The sequence below is a fragment of the Pteronotus mesoamericanus genome, unplaced genomic scaffold (genome assembly GCF_021234165.1).
Source record: "Pteronotus mesoamericanus isolate MK-2021 breed Mesoamerican mustached bat unplaced genomic scaffold, CSHL_Meso_final contig_179, whole genome shotgun sequence".
Classification (NCBI taxonomy): Eukaryota; Metazoa; Chordata; class Mammalia; order Chiroptera; family Mormoopidae; genus Pteronotus; species Pteronotus mesoamericanus.
This window is the reverse complement of record NW_026555075.1, coordinates 4,903,466-4,920,207: the sequence shown is the minus strand read 5'-3', so window position 1 is coordinate 4,920,207 and position 16,742 is coordinate 4,903,466. Positions and strand designations below refer to the sequence as shown.

Genomic DNA, 16,742 nt, shown 5'->3' with positions numbered 1-16,742 from the left:
AGTCAGGTTAGAGTCCTGTAACTTTAAGGGGCTGTGACCTCCCTGCCGAAGTCACCTGAAATTCCGGAGAGAATGTGGAAACAATTGGAAGAAAAGGAGAGAGGAGAGTTCAGTGCAGAAGTCAAGCTGAATGGTTTCTCTTTCCAAATCCTGAAATCCTACAGAAGTTGGAGACCAAAATTTGTGAAGTTATATCTGGTTTTGTGGTCCTAATGTGGTTGCAGTAATATATACAGCTGTCAAGGTCAGCTGGGGGCAACTTCTCCCCCAAAGTAATTGTGCTGATATTGAGATTTCTGATTCTAAAAAATAGTTTTGTTGGCATGTTCCAAGCCAGATCAGTCTAAGTTGAACTTTCTCAAATTCAATTCATTGAAGACAGAAAAGCAAGAGATGTGTGTTCTAAGCCTAGGTCTGCTTTTAACAATAATCGCTATTAACAATATGACCTAATAACGTATTGGGTCACTCTAAATGAACTACTGTACTTCTTCTGGGCCTCAGTTTCCTCAATTTTAACAGGAGCTGGTTGGCATAAATCAGTTGGCCATGGTGGTCCTACCTTTTTCTCCTTTCCATGAGGAAGAAGTAATAATGTAACAAATACACAAAACCAGAAATGAACTTTTCTGACACCTCTGAAATAAGAAATCGTTTACTCATTTCTTACGAGATATTTCAGGCCAAATAATGCATTCGGTTTCAACTGTACTGTGTTTATGCTTTTACGAATTCGAAAGCCAGTGGTGGGTTAATAACACAGCACGGCCGGGGCTCGGGCCGGCGCCCTGCACTCTCGGGGGCCGTGCGTGTCCCTGGCTCCCGCCCCCAGCAAACCTTTGGACGATGACGAGATGAGAATACAATCACCACTTACCTTCCTTCGGCCTGGAGTAATACTTTCCAAAGGCATGGTCTTTATCAATATTTGGATACAGATACTTCAGGGGATTCTCTGGGATATTTTCTGCAGCCATGACTTTGTAATTTCGAATAATATCAGGGAAAGTAACTGCAGAAAGTTCTTTCTTTGTGTAGGGTTCAACCGCATGGAAGTAAGGTTCTAAAAAAAAGAAAAGCGAAGTGAGTCCTATGGAATATCCTAAAACAATAAAGGGAAGAAAAAAAACACAGCAGACTTTATGGATTTGACAGAAACTGGTAAGAACTAATCATAATCTAGGAGTCTGAACACAGATAGTGTACTGCTTTATTTCTAAATGAATTATAATCCTTTCTTATAAACAGGAAGTATAAAGGCAGTCATTACTATCAGTAACAGTGCATTTATCATTATTTGCTTAGATTTATAAATATAGCCAAAAGATGTCTATTAAACACCTTGAAAAGCATGTGTCTTCAATGGTGTGCCGCCCACAGGCAGATAAATAACTAATTACTAATTGGGTCATCTTGACTCAAGCTGTAAGTTGCTAAAAGATAAGCTCACTTTCTGTTTTTCTTTTCATACTGAAAAGTATAACTTTTTATTCAAATAAACAATGACAATACATGGATGACAACTTTAAAACAAACAAAAGAAAAGATCTTATCTGCTAGTTTTCCCCCGACCCTTATTGTAAGAAACAACAATTTAAGTCAGTCCTTGTCTTATTCCCAGACTAATTCTAAGCGTGCTCCCTAGGTGATCCAGGATCTCGACATCCCCTAGGCTGCTGTTTAAGGCCCTGGGAGCTCCGCAGTAGAACCTCAGACTACACTGGCATCTTACAGCATTGTAGCTGGCAGTGCTAAAATGTTCAGGTTGCCAGTGGTTTTCTTCATCTTTACCTGGTTTACCACCTCCCTCTCTCAGCCAGTTCAGGAAAGAACTGGGAGCAAAAATGGAAAGAGCTGTCTCTAGGATCTGCTGTCTATACTAGGCTCTAATCCCTGCTCTTCTGTTTTGTTTGTTTGTTTTTAACCAGAGGAAAAAAAAATAGAACAAGAACAGTATCCCATCTCTGCCTCTTCCCACTGAAAACATACACTTGACTGAACACATCAGTTTTTCCTCCAGTCCTTCAAACAGAGCAAACCATAGGCCACACTGAAAAGTAACCAGCTTGTCTATTGTTCTCCCATCCTGCTGTTCAGCCTCATCCCCCAAAACCGGTCTTTTTTTTTTCAGTCGTGGATTCATCGGTTAAATAGAAACCCAAGACATAACAAGGGTGAACTTGCAACTGTTCTGTTTGACGGCAGGGTGGACGGCTGCGTCCTGGCCGCAAGACCCCTCTCAGAGAGCCTGCCTGCGTCTGTGCCCTTCAGGCGGCCTCGCCCTTCGTGAGGCTGGACGCTTACACCTGTGCAGAACAGGTTTCCTCTCAAGAACGGGCTGTCAGTCATACTGACTCGCATCTTTCATCTATGGGTAACAAGCCAGGAAAAAAGATTTTGGCCTTGTCATTTAAAACCCATCATCTGCAAAACATGTTCCAGGAAATGAATCACAAATATTCATGGTGATGTATTAAACCCTATCTGAGAGGCTCAGCTGGGGATAAGCATAGGATCTGTGATTTTGTGTCAAAGCTCATCACTTGCATGAGTTGCTTTGCTGTGATAAAGGGCTTTTTCGGGGGGGGGAGTGTAGCGCCTTCGCTCACCGCCTCCATTCTGGGACCGCTCCACCCACGTGAACGTGATGGCCCCTTCCCGGCAGCTCTCACTGAAACGCAACAGGAACGTCCCAGGCTGCTGGTCCTTGAGCAGAGCGCGCTCTCGCTCCTTGCTGATGAAGCCCATAATGCACCTTGATGTGAAAGGGATGGAGGTATTTTGAGGTTCCGTTCTAATTTTAATTTTTGTGTTAACTTTCAAATCAGGATCACTGGAACTTGACAGAAGAACATAGGCTAAAAATGGATAGACTATTTTATATGCCTTAAAATCTATTTAACTGACACTTCAGGAAGGATTTCACTTATACATATATAAGCTCATTAATAGGGTACCAGTAGGATGCGATGGATAACAAATACTTGCTGGATGAATGAGCCTTTTATTTTGGCCTGGATAATGTCTGAATTTATGTGCCTTTTGCACTAGAGAGGACTACTCAAACAATACAAATTCATACTCTGGCAGTTCTGATCAAGTTAAAAGCCTTTGTTGAAATATCAACTAACGCAAGGGCTAAGTTAGACAGAAAAAATTTACTGATGTAAAAAAAGTGTTTTCTTCCTTCCCTGGGGCAATAGAGTAGATACTCAAGGTAGTTTTGTGGAATGAATGAATGTATAAAAGGCATTCAGAGTTTTTCACCTTCAGCTTTGAAAATACATATACATATACTATAAAAGTGTAAGTTCAAACTTATGAGGCCCCACTACCATGGAGCCCTGGGGATGGCCTGTAAGCATCGTTTCTGTGGGATGCACACAGGTCTTGGCGATAGTGAAGTCTGTCTGGGTCAGGCCTGTGTCAGCCATGGAACAAGGGGAGTATGTGCTTACATTTCAAAATCACATCTGTCAATGGCCCTTACCCATCATTCCAGAGAGAGAGCAGGTGTTTTTTAATGAGTTCAAGGATGCTTTCAATCCAAAGCCAGAAAGGAAAATTTTTATCATTTATATTTTCCTGCAAGTAAACATGAACACACATTAGGAACAAGTAAATTCAAAATACTAGTGATTTACCCTGCCTCCTCCCACCACTGGATTTTAATTTGCAAAGACGGTCCAGCTGCCGAGGCTAGCGCTCTCCCGCACTGAGCAGTCCCCGCTTACTCGTACCCAGACACCAAGCTCTCCATTTCCTTGGCCACCTCCGCTTCCCTCTCCAAACAGTAGCAAGCCAGTCAGGGAATGACCTCCAGGGTGAACCTCAGAACAAAACCTGCTCTCGGACTAGTAAAATCTAGTAGCGCAAGCAAGCTCGTCAGTACCACCTGGTGATTACTTCCAACTGGTTCCTCTGCTTGAACTGGCTGGGGGAACTAATCTGGCTGCCAAACCGTCTACACCAGCACAGAGCACACACTTCTCCTGGACAGGGCTAAAATGCTGCCAAAGGGAGCCCGTGTGAGCAAACAGAAGGCTCATTTCGGATGTGAAAGAATGTTATCACCCAGGCAGGCGCTTCCTGTCAGACTCACACTTGGAGACCAGCCTTCTGTTCTGAAGGAAAGTAAACAACTTGCCTTAGGGGTTCCATGGGTGAGACGAACAAGCCAAAATAAGCAAGCAGTTAAGCACTACCATGGTGAGAAATACGCGAACCTTGGCAAAGAGCAAAAAGGACTCAGAGAGAGTAAAACCCAGACAGTGCCCACCTTACAGAACCTTGTCCACGGAATAAGACCATCGGGGCCAGCATTAGGACCTAAACAAATAAAAATAAGATTTTTCAGGAAATAGAAATCAGTTCTGAAGCTTTGGCTGGACTGATTGCTCTCTAAGAACAGAGCCAGCGCCCAAGAAAAGGTTGTATGTATGTACACGGCTGATATTCTCAGATCACTACTGCTAATTAATGACGCTTTCTGGAGAAGCCTCAATTTGGTTCCTCCCTGTGCAAAATCCTCTCTCACTTCCTCCCTCTCCTTCTTCAGTAGGGTCTCTTCTACCAGTGATCCAAAAATTTTTTTTAGAAAACATCAAACCAAGACCAAGATTGTCCCTAGGTAATCTATTTAACTAACATTTGGCTTTACAAACTTATTTTAGATATTAATTAGGCATTTTCCTCCCTCACTCCTCCTCTCAACAGGACATAGGCTCAGAGAGGCCAATGAAAAATTAAAAGCTGAGTGAGGGAAATGAGAGAGGGGAGGAAGCCTAGGTGTTATTATCTATACAAATGACGGCAGCCAAGGCCATCAGAGGTGGTGAGCCCGTCTCTCTGCCAAGAGAGCCACAAATAAGCCACTACAAACAGAAAAGATATCTTTCCTAATTCTCACCAAATAAGGAGGTGAAATATGGTGATTTTTTTACTTTTTATTACATAGTACAAGACACCCATGGTAGCAGCTACATGGTCAAGAGAAGGCACCTTTGCAAGTCTTTTGGTTAGGGAGAGCCTACGGGCATTTGCAATACATGCGGTTGTGCTGTGCAAAAAGCAACTCTGAAAAAAGATTGCCCGGGAATTAATTTAAAGAAATAGTGTAGAGACTGCATTCACTGAAGATATGACCTTGAGACTAGTGGGTTTTTTCTTTGCTTAGGGTAGAAGACTAATCAGTCCATGGCATTAGCTACTGAAAAGCAATGACCTACCATGGCTGGGACCTGCCCAATCACATAAAACTGCTGGTCAAGGGGTGTCCTGATGTGGACGGTGTCTCCTACCGGGGCCACCTGAGGCAGAGCCTTTGGTGTGTGCTGTGCTGTGGGCACTCCAGGACCTTATTCTTCCCATGTTGCGGACTTACTATTTTCTCTCCAAGGTTAAAAAGACTTCACCTTTCTCATCAAGGAACTTATTTTAGATACAAGTTATGTATTTTACTCAATGCGAAAAACCTTTAGGAACTCTGCTCAGGAATATTAATTGAGGTAATGGGAAGTGATTCATTTCAATCTTTTGTCAAGTCTGTATCTCTTTCCAAGGTGAGGTAAAATGCCCGCTCAGCTATAATAAACTGCAGCTGGAAAAGCTAACAGAGTTTAGCATTCTTCTTTGAACTACGCAGGGCGCAAAGAGGGGAAAGGAGCAGGTAGAGAAGTTTTCATATGTTTCCATTTTTATATACAAAAAAGTGAATATGCTCATACCAAGCAGCTTCTCTCCCAGCATGTTGAGCTGGTCCACATTGAGACCTCTTTTGGTGACAGAAGAAAACTGCCAACTCAGCACCTCTGAAAGCTGAGACCATCGTGCGCAAGGTGGATTCAGGAAGAAGGACAGATTCTAGAAGGAAAACCGCCAAAAGTTAATGGCTCCTGAAGAACCGCCAGTCACGAGCTAGGCACTAAAACATGGACCTGCCCGAAAGCTCAGTTCTAGTTTCTGTGACACAAAGGCGTTTTCACAGTAGATAAGAGAAATACAGTCAATTCTCATTATTTGCAGATTCACACCTATGAATTCATCTACTCCCTAAAATTTACTTGTCACTCCAAAACCAATAATCATGGCACTTCACGCTCATTCGCGGTTGTGCCTGTGCACAAAGTGGTGAAACATCTGAGTCAACCAACAGTTTCCAGTTCAGGTCAAACAAAGCGGTACTCCGTCTTCTTGTTTCATCTCTCATAGGATAAACAGCGTCCTTCCTGAGTTCTATTTAAATGGTGCCATTGTTTTGCACTTTAGTGTTGTCTTGCTGGTGATTTCATTGCTTAAAATGGACCCTAAGCATAGAAGTGCTGTCTAATGTCCCTGAGCACAAGAAGGCCATGATGTGCCTTAAGAGGAAAATACATGTACTAGATAGAGTTGTGTTCAGGCATAAATTGTAGTGCAGTTGGTCATGAGTTTGATGTTAATGAACCAACAGGTATGTTTGGTCAGGCGTCTTTAAATAGACACTCACAAAAACAAGGTTATATATTAACTGGTTGACAAAAGGTTGTGACCAGAGATTTGCAGGAACCTAAGCCCATATTTAGGGTTCAATATTTGCTAAACCAGTATTTACAGTGACTAAGGGACTTACGTATAATGAATAATGAGAATTGACTATAATAAGTCAGTAGTATGTATGCATGCTCTAAAAATGAACATGTGTGGATGTATACATTTTAAAGAAATAACAATAAAGGACCTCTTCTACAATAAAAGTTATATTAAATCATCTATTGCCTGTGCTTATTCACACAGAAGGAAAATCGTAATTCTCATATGAAACACATACACGCACTTCACTTTTCCAGAATCACTCAAGATCCTTGGCAATGCACTTGAATTATCCCACTTGTCTCTCAGTATCTGGCCTTTGCGGGCTCTCTTACATTTGCAGAAGCTAGGGCATGGGGCCATCGGTTACCCCCTAGTATGAAAGTAGATGTGTTGTCCATACCCTGGGTTCTGTCACCAGCATGTTGTACCACAGGATAGAGGCCCAGCCACTCGGGAGCTGGCTGACGTTGGAGATCACCACGACGGGCAGGGAGGTAGTCTAAAAGATGACAAAGACCTTGAAATCCTCTGAATCACAGAAATATCACCCTGATGCCACTTGTGTAGCCTCAAAACTAAGCAAGGGATTATTTGTAAATCTGCATAGATTTTATACTTGAAAATTAAAAATGTAAAGTTATGTTCTCTTGTTCATAGTTTAATTTGTTTCTGATATCTTTCCGTTAAAAAAATGTCTCAATGCTTCATATAAAAACTAACATAGGATAGGTCAACCAAAACACTTAGCTTACACTTTTTTTAAGGAATTTAAAGGTTAATTCAATTACCTAGCTTAATGAATCATTAAATTAAGACAGCATTAGCTTGGGAAGATCATCTTTTTAGCAATTACGTATATTATCTCTAAAGCAAAAATCAAGAAATAAAAATATATGTAACAGTTAAAAGTAAAAATAAATAAAGCTTTCTGTATCTGGATCATGTAAGTCTTACCTCAAGGTCAATGACCAAGCCAGGCTGGCATAACTGGGTTTCAAAACTAAGGGAGTGAAGCTCTTCAGTAACAATGAGAGGGCCCTTAAAAGAGAAAAGAGGGGAAAGGAACAGAGGGGAATGATTCATTCGCGAATCCTGCAACTTTCAAGAGTCTAATAAGCACTACAACAGGCTGCAGAACGTCTGGGCCCAACCAGCAGCAATTCAGAAAAAGACTCCAATTTTTAATCATCTATCCCAGATTTGATTATTGCAAATATCTCGGTGTTCTCTTGAAAATCAGATTTCTGAAATGATGGCAACGATTACAGATTAAGGGAGAGAAATGTTGGCAGGGAAATAGCAACTTCTAACGGGTTTATCTGTGTGAACCCAAGCCTTCCTGGCCCTCAGCTCCGCTCTGCCAGCAGGGCCCCACCAGGTGTGGGCTGCGCACCTCCCGCAGGTGGGACTCTGTTGGAAAAGCTCATCTGCATAAGCCTGGAGGGTCATAAAGTACCTTGATTGGGGTGGAAATGTTATACTTTTCAAAGTGCCTTCCTCCATATTATCTCATGTGAGCATCACAGCAACTTAGAACCAAAGAGGTGCGGCTGCTAACCCTGCTTACATGAGAGGAAACTAAATGAGGTCACGAAGGTAGTAAAAGTCCAAACCAGGGCCAGGAAGTGGCGTGTCAGCACCAGCCAGGCCAGTGCCCGTCCCACTGTTCCCCACGACCTCTACTGGTTGTGGTGAGGAAGGATGGCACACTATTAGGGCACAAAGGAGGAAAACATTCCCAACCAAAATAGCTGCAGACTGTTTTGTCCCTGTCCATATGTCTGTGAATGCATCACACACATAACGCCTCAAGGATGTGGCTCTAAAAAAGAAATGAACATAACGACCATGTCCCAGGGTAGGCAATGCAAGGGCAGGACAACCTTCTCAGTACACTTGGTTTTCTGCAAGGCACTCATGAAAACTGGCCTGTAGTTCCTCTGACAGTAATCCCTCTCCATCCCTAGCTAAATCCTGCAGACTTCCTGGGATTCAATGTCTTTGCCTGTGAACTGTGAGTAATGCAGGAGTGCACCATTCCCGCTCCACTGAGCTGTCTGTGAGGGTCTAGTCAATTTGCGTGCAAAACCATGAAGCATGAATGAAGAGAGTTTTTACCACTATTACAAATACACCAACTGCCCAAACACATTCACTGCCCTTTCCTGCTGAGTCTGAATGCCTGTGTGAGGTGTCTCTAGCCTCCAGGGTACTGAGCCAGCCTCACTGGACAGGCCTGCTGATTAGAGCAGACTCTCACCTCGTTGGTTCTGTTGCCAGCATTCTTCTGTTCCTTCAGTTGCTATAAAACAAGAAACCATCTCAGTAAACCACACAATCGTCAAAGCCGCTGTTTTCATTTCAAATCAAACCAAAGTCAGGACACAGAATGCATGAAGAATGTGAAATTATTTTCAGAATACAGAACAAATACTGAAATGACCCTGCATGGGTTCACTGGCAGGAGCACCTTTCCCCACCAGACTGACATCATGCGAACACCCCGGAGTTTAGAAGGATCCCCAAAACTGCATCCCGCTCCCTTCCCCTGTGCAAACTTCTCCTGAACGATCCCCCATCTTCTCCCTTAGCTGTTTGATGCTCCCCAAACTCAGGGCACGGCTTCTCCTGTCCCCTCACCTTCCACGGGCAGTCTTCCAGACTAGGCCCAGCCACTCCAGGCCCAACTAAGACTGCCCTCAAAAGGACCTCGATGACTTCAATCCTTGAGTTTTCAAAGGAAAAACTTAGAGAGCAGCTCTGGACAGCCTCAGACTCCTGAGTTTGCAGGAGGTTCTCACACAAGGTCTAGCTTCCTGGCTGAGTCTGCGGGTTCACCGGATGGCTACCAGTGTAAACGATGCCGTGAACCTCCTTGCAGGCTCCGGCCCCGGGAGCACACAGGGCTTAGCGCCAACCCATCCTCAGAACTGGCACCCCGGTTTTCAGGGAGGCAGACAAGGCACCACCCTCCTCAGCTCCCCTGCTCAGTGTCTACCGCCTGATGGGATGGACCCCATTCCCACAGGGACAAAGCGGTAGCAACAGTAGTTGTGGAGACCACCAGGAAGATGAATGTGAGGAAGAGGTTGAGGAGAGACCCCGGGGTCTGCCATCCTTGGACTGGGGAGACGGGACAACCAGGACTTGGGAGCAAAAATATCCTTTGAAGATATTGCAAGAGTATAGAGTGAGTGATCACTGAGGTCATGGAGGCACCAAATGCAGACAATTTATGTGTGCACTGATTTGTGGAATGCTCTGCTGAGATCACCGCACCCAAAAGAGTATCTCTGGGAGAGAAACTGCAGAAAACACCGTGAACAGCCCTGGGGTAAGGAGGAACTGAGATTCCCCAAGTGCTGATGACGTCACCAGCCACAGACGGTGGGTTTCCTCCCAGGAACACCCTTCACATCCCGCAGGGCACAAAGCGCCGCTCTATCGTCAAAGGTCCTAATAAACCAGACACAACGTAAGAGGGGAAAACTGGTCTCCCTACCAGGTGTCGAAATTCCGCTGCCAGACTTCCATTGGTGGACTCTTCCATGTTCATCACTTTTGTGTGTGTGCCTAAAATGTTGAATTTTCTGAATCTAGACAAAAAAGGGCAGAAATACTTAAAAGGCTTGGAACTATTAAACAAAGAACATAGTAAAATATAGTACAAAGTACTTGACATACCCTTTTACTGTATTTCTCTCATTCACATCTCTGCAAAAAAAAAAAAAAATCCATGTATATAAAAAAATCATATATGTGCATTTAAATTGAAATGAGCTTTTTAACAGTATAAAAGTACATGTATAAATCAAGGTCAATAAAAAAATAAATCTGTACCTGTGGACTGTCTGCCCTTTCATTACTCATTCACTCCCAACACCAGCTCTGCCAAGTATTGCTGGGCAATAAATTATCTGGGCCTCCCATTTCTCGCTGATACAACAAGCTAACAGTACGAACCATGCAGGGTATTGTGAGGAGTAAACTAGCTAATGGGTAAAAAGAGTACATAGCACACCCTCAATAAATGCAAGCTTCAGTTACTGCTATTTATCTAGCACTTACACTGTGCGAGGCGCTGTGCCAAGCACCGAGGATTCAGCAGAGAGCCCTGCTCGGCTCTTAGAAAACTGAGATGAACCTCAAATGTGACAGCTTAATCCTTATTTTTATTCTCTATTATTTTTGATGCTTTCATGAAAGTAACACAATAGTCAATTATTGGGAAAAACTCTCAAGCTTAAATTTTAAATCTGAGGTTAAAATCCTAAGAGACCATGCATCCTACATAAATTCAGTGATAACTATGTCACATTCTGGGCAGAGAATGTATCTGTTAGGTGCAGGCGCGGATTACAAATCATTAGTGCTCACAGTGAAACGACTTAGCTTCCTCTCCTGTCTGAACTAGAAGTTCAACATTTTTGTGAATGACAATCACCACTAGTGCTGACAGTGACCCATTTTCCCTGCTAGAAAAAAAAGAATTTAAAATCAAAGGACCAGTATGATACAAAGCTGCCTTGTCAAAACTAAGAAGGAAAGTCAGGGTTGGAAGAGTCAAAAATGACAAAAAAGCACAAATTAAAAGACACTGAGGTAAAGCACCGTGTGGTAAACTGCAGTGGCCACAAAGTCTTCGTGGCTCTTCCCTTAAGAAGGCAGGTCTATTTCCCTTCTTCCCTGAATCTCAGGTGACTTCAACTTGCCTTTGCCAACAGAATAGATGGGAGTGGCGCCGCCCACGTTCCAGGCCCAGCCCCGCAGGCTTAGCGCGCAGCTGCTCCCACCTGCCTGGAACATGTCGCCATGTGAAAGTGCCCAGCCTTAGAGAGGCCCTTGGAGAAAAGCCCAGTTATCCCGGCTGAGACCTCAGACGTGTAATGAGACCGCACTAGACCACCCGCGCGACAACCAAGCTAGCCAGACCAGGACCACCTACAGCCCACAAATTGTAAGAAAAATAAGTTTCTGAGTTTTAAACCACTAAATTTGGGGGCATTTTTTTTGGTGGTGGGGGGGAGTTTTTTATGCAGCAAAAGCTAATAGAGAAAACCAAAGATGATGGCAGGAAAATAAAAAGGCACAAACTGTGCTATATGAGGAAACATATTGTTACAGGAGTGGGAACAGAAAAAAAGTCAAAGGAAAATTATTTGGATTATCATGAGTGGTTTCAAAACTTGCAAAACCAGTGTGTTATACACATCAACAAAAACTTAACTGTATCGAGGCCGGAAGAAGCCATCTTGTTCCTTAATGTAAGTGGCTAGGACAGTGCTACTCTAGGGTCTAGGGGCAAAATGGGACGGGCCTGCTCCACTTAGACGCCCGTGAGGGACCGTGCCCATTCCTGCGCCCCTAGCCCAGGGAGAGCAGGCTCCACATAGGCCCTCCAAAATGTCAATTTTATTCCAAAAACAACATCACAATTGGCTGCAGAATTGCAGCTCCTGTTGGATCAAGGGCCCCTCTGAGGCTGGCCAAGGAGGCAGGAGGGTGCTTTGAGACTTGATCATTACAAGCTCATATGCATGAAACATACTCATTCTTTTGTTCCTGTAGAGTCTAAAAAGTCAGGGCTTGGGGAAGCGCCCAAGATTTAGAACAGGAGCTACCAATTAAAATCTGCTGGGATCACTTGCAAATGGGCCTGGTGCTTCAGCCTGTGTTTGGTTAACAAAACCAGCATTTCAATAATCCATGTATCTTAGATAAAATTAAAGATATCTTACTTATCAAATAAAACTTTGACTTTCAAATTATAATTCAGCTCTTGCAATTTCACCAACAATCTGGAAAGAAAAATAAAAATCATTACTTTAAAAACTATCTATTACAAATGATTTGTTATGTCAATTTCCTATCAATAAGTATTTTGATACCCCCCGCCCCCTTCTAGTTTCAGATTATTACAAATAATGGAGTTGACATCCTTATATGACTACTTGGATTTTTTAGAAGTGCATTTGTAGGATAAATTTCTAGCTGCATAATTGCGAGGGCAAAACTGTAACTTTCAATTTTGATAGAAAGCAGCACTGAATTTACATTCCCAGCAAACATTAGTGAGGGCATCTGCTTCCCTGGGTAGCCTTCCCTACACTGGGCTGTATCAAAATTTCTATTCTGGGGCAATTAAATGGGTAAAATAGAGCAATCACTACTTTTATTAAAGCTTGTACCTAATGTTTATCTTGTTGAAAGAAAACAAAACCTATCACCCATTATCAGAAAATGACTGTCTCCTCTACAGTCGTTCCAGGGCAGCGTGGCAAAACGGGACAGAGGGGCGCTGGGCTGGGCCTCTGCTGTGCTGAGCTGGAGGCCCCGGGAAGCGCTCAGGTCCCGGGTCCGCTCCATTGAGCAGATTGGGGGGATGGGATTAGGTTTCTGGTGCCCCCTCTGGCTGTGGCTGTGAGTGCTGGACCCCGAGGTGCTGGAGTGTGGCACTCTGATGCCAGTAGCCAGAAAGCAGCACCTGTGGACCTCACTGAGCAGCACCCCGAAAATGACTAGGGCCAACTCGGAAGGCAAGTGCCGCTCTTCAGAGTCCAGCTGCTGATCTGTGAAGGAACAGTGAAATGAACGTGGCCATGTGTTCTCAGGTGGGAACATTTCTACAATTTATTATCAAGGAGAAAAATAGGCTGCAAAACAACCTAACTAGCAGAATCCTAGTTCTTAAAAATATTATATGTTGTATATATTTGTGTTTAAGTATAAACACACACACACACACAAATGTATTAATTCATACATTTAGGTAGGCGTGGATAAAACTCTGGGAGAACTGACCCAGGCTGCTTACCACAGTGGTCTACAGATATGTAGATCACAGATAACTTTGAATATCTGATGAAAGCTATGAGCCCTCTCACCAAAAAAACATGTGTCATAGGTCCACATTTGCACGCACTGCATTCAGTTTTGGGAGTATATACAGCTCAGGCCACAAGCTTATACTCAGAAGGAAATGAAGCTGCTGGGAACTTTTACTCATTATTTATTATATGCAGTTCTGCAATTCTGACATCCCTTTATTATGAAGACACATTTCATTTCATTACAACTGGAGAAAAATCAGGGGTGTGTGTGTACATATATATCTGTTATAGTTCTGGTGTGAAAAGACAAGACAGACTTTTAGAAATTCTAAATAAGAATTCATAATAAGACGTCTACTGCAAAATTCCTTCTTCTAATGTACCCTACATAACGGTGCTGGGAAAGGAGTCAGGGGTGCAAACTTCGTGATGGGAGCCACGGGGGTGACTGCTTCTCTGTCTTACCTCAGCTTCACAGTGAACTGTACCCCAGTCTTCAAGACCAGCGGCCTCTGCGGATGAGTTGGCATGCAAGGCTGTCTCTCCACCACAAATGAGCTATAAATTCCCAGCAAAGTGTAAATTAGCATTTCCATTAAGGTTGAGGCAGTAAAAAATTATTTCCCCTAAATAGGAAAGGGGGTTATAGGGTACCTGCTAAAAAAATAGTTTTGAAAGATTCTAACAAATTTTATAAAGTGAGGTTTTCCAGTCAGTAAAGAAAACCTCGAGTCTAATTTGCGCTCAGCAAAATCAGAGCAATTACAGTGACCTATGATACTCTTCCGCAGTGGGAACCCCTAGTTGCTTTGTGTTCATGTACAATTCTGCATTGAGTCAAATTTGGTAACAGGACGTATTGCAGTCATCGTCTCTCAACATACACAAGCATCAAATCATCATGTTGTATGCTGAAACTAATACAATGTTATATGTTAATTATATCTCAATTTAAAAATAAAACAAACAAAAGAAATTTATTAAAGTTGAAAATAAGCCATGCTTTCTACCATAATTTGAAATTGAAATTTTAATACCCTTTGGAAAATTTTCTAGTCAAATTGTTCAGTAATATTTATTATCTAATAAACATTCCCAGACATTAATTTTCATTTAAAAAAATCAAATTTGTATTCCAAAACCCAAGTAAATATCCTTGATTATTTCAGAATCCAACACCTAGGCATTCTGGGTTGGACAGCAGCTATAGGGAACTAAAGACATTTTTATTATGTCAAGTTAGCATAAAAAAAAAATTAACCCTTGCAATATGAACTCTTCTACTTGGTGCCACCTATCAACTACGCATATTTGGGACACCTACTGTTAGCAAGGCCCTGATAGGAGAGAAAGGATGACAAAGGCATGTCACTGACTTGCAGGACCTTCCAATTTATAACAAATAGAAATACGTAGACAACTATATAACAAAATCCAGAATGCGAGAGGAATAAAGAATGAATTGTGCAAATCTGAAAAGGGGATAACATCTGTTTGGGAACTCGGAGAAGATTTCATAATGAAATAAAAGTTGAAACTTTCAGGAAGATACAATTTTGAAAACAGGTACAAGAGAAGGTATCAATATATCTGAGGTAGCAGATATATTGTTAGGAGAGGCATGAAGGAGTAAATGTACAGGGTGGGCACAAGTCTGCCTGGACATGGGGCATGGAGGCCACCTCTAGCAGTGGCCATTTAGGGCCAGGCTGTGGGGGTGGGGCATGGGGCATAATCCCCATGTGGATTAGCAGGTGACAAAAAGAGCCAGACTGAACTCGGTGCCAGGTCACAGGGACTAGGGCGGAAGGGCTGAGAAGGGGACCACAGGGGAGGCTACTATGTAAGAGTTCAGGAGAGAAGATTTGAAAGCCTGAAAAAAGGTGAGGCCATGGAGGGAGAGGACAAATATCCTGAGATTAGACGCCACAGTCTCAGCACAGACTGGCTATGAAGGGACAGGGAAGGAGTAAAATTTCCTAGTTTCCACTGTAGGTGCCACAAAATGAAGGGCCCTTGGTATAAACGAGGATTTTGGGAAGAGATGACTGGCCGTAAAAAAGTTTATATAACCCATTAAACTCTTCTTAATTATCTGAATTACCATACACTTTTCCTTTGGGTAAAATAACTGCAGAAGGTATAAATAAATTCCCTTTAAGTTACCTCTGAATGAGCTGCTGGAAAAGGCTGAAGGTACGGTCCCATAATGCTTGTTTGTTTTTCGTGATGGGGTCGTGTTCATAGGTATACTTCTGTTCCAATTCCTCGAGCTTTTTAAGCTGCTGACGAACCTGCTGCAGACTCTCTGCAACTATGGTGAACCTGGAAAGGTATAAGATGCAGGGGTCTCAAACAGAAACAGCCCCAAAGCAGCCTGGATTAAAGAGAATCAGAGAAACCGGCATCACGCTCTGCTACCTAACAGGTGCATGTCACACTGCAGGGGGAGATGGAAAACAGGCTCGTCTTGGTAAGAAGATGTTATTTCGGGAGAAAAAACCAAAATGTGTTGTCCAATTACACCTGCAATTGCACAGCCCAGATCCGAAACATCTGCTGCCAAGATGGACTTCAATAACGAGCTGGCAGGGGCGGGGGCTTTAGGGGGAATCTGGGAAGTCAACTGGCCTGTAAGGTGATTGGGGTCTAAAAACAGAGGACAAAGAGGAGGGGAGAGGCAGGGGACACAACAAGGTCGATGTCACCAGAGGTGAGGCAGGAGACAGTGAGGAGGCCCCTGGAGATTTTATATCGGGACAGCAAGGAGAGAGCAGCCCCGAGGTCGCGGAAGCCGCATGAGGGCTGCAAGGGCCCGCATAGGAGGAGGGGAGGAAACAAAGGTTCTCATTTCACTGAACTGGAAGAAGGCAATATGCTCCATCTAAACACTCAAAATATAAACCGCGGAGGAAACCTAGCAACTGCTTCCAGCTTCCTCCTTCCTCCCAGTAAACTGCCAACGGTGATACAGCTCTGAGCCAAGTCAGGATGTGAAAGTCTCATTTTATTTGCCTGCAGTGATGACAGAAAATCTCCCCGATGAAAAACACCTTCACTCTGTGGATTCAATCCCCGAATGCAGTTCCAAGCACGGAGAGGGCAGCCCTTAGCCATGAAATGAGAAGGCAGGACGGCGGTGGGTAGGCAAGTTCCAGGGGGCTTCAGACCCGGTGCTTCCTGATTTTGTTTTGTGTTGGCACATCAGAAAATGACAATCCTTGTACAGCACAGTGGGGGATGCTGGAGGGCATCTGTGTGTCTGGAAGAGGCTCCCTGTGGCCTAAAGCGATTGCTAGGGGGTTTCAGACAGCCGAGGGCCTCCCTGGGCCCTGAAGG

General features: G+C 43.4%; 1 protein-coding gene across 2 annotated transcripts in view; it reads right to left on the bottom strand.

Moving 5' to 3' along the window:
* Nucleotides 1–16,742, bottom strand: part of STAT1 (signal transducer and activator of transcription 1) — a 39,771-nt gene that overhangs the window by 6,379 nt on the left and 16,650 nt on the right. For both annotated transcript variants that reach the window (XM_054566718.1, XM_054566719.1), the window contains exons 9-21: nt 15,570–15,728; nt 13,869–13,961; nt 12,312–12,371; nt 10,258–10,287; nt 10,076–10,169; nt 8,834–8,875; nt 7,528–7,611; nt 6,974–7,072; nt 5,727–5,862; nt 4,280–4,329; nt 3,491–3,585; nt 2,610–2,755; nt 878–1,063 (exon numbers count right to left, since the gene is read on the bottom strand). In XM_054566718.1, the coding sequence (XP_054422693.1) occupies nt 878–1,063; nt 2,610–2,755; nt 3,491–3,585; nt 4,280–4,329; nt 5,727–5,862; nt 6,974–7,072; nt 7,528–7,611; nt 8,834–8,875; nt 10,076–10,169; nt 10,258–10,287; nt 12,312–12,371; nt 13,869–13,961; nt 15,570–15,728 (1,274 nt within the window). The remainder of the gene's footprint in view (nt 1–877; nt 1,064–2,609; nt 2,756–3,490; nt 3,586–4,279; nt 4,330–5,726; nt 5,863–6,973; nt 7,073–7,527; nt 7,612–8,833; nt 8,876–10,075; nt 10,170–10,257; nt 10,288–12,311; nt 12,372–13,868; nt 13,962–15,569; nt 15,729–16,742) is intronic.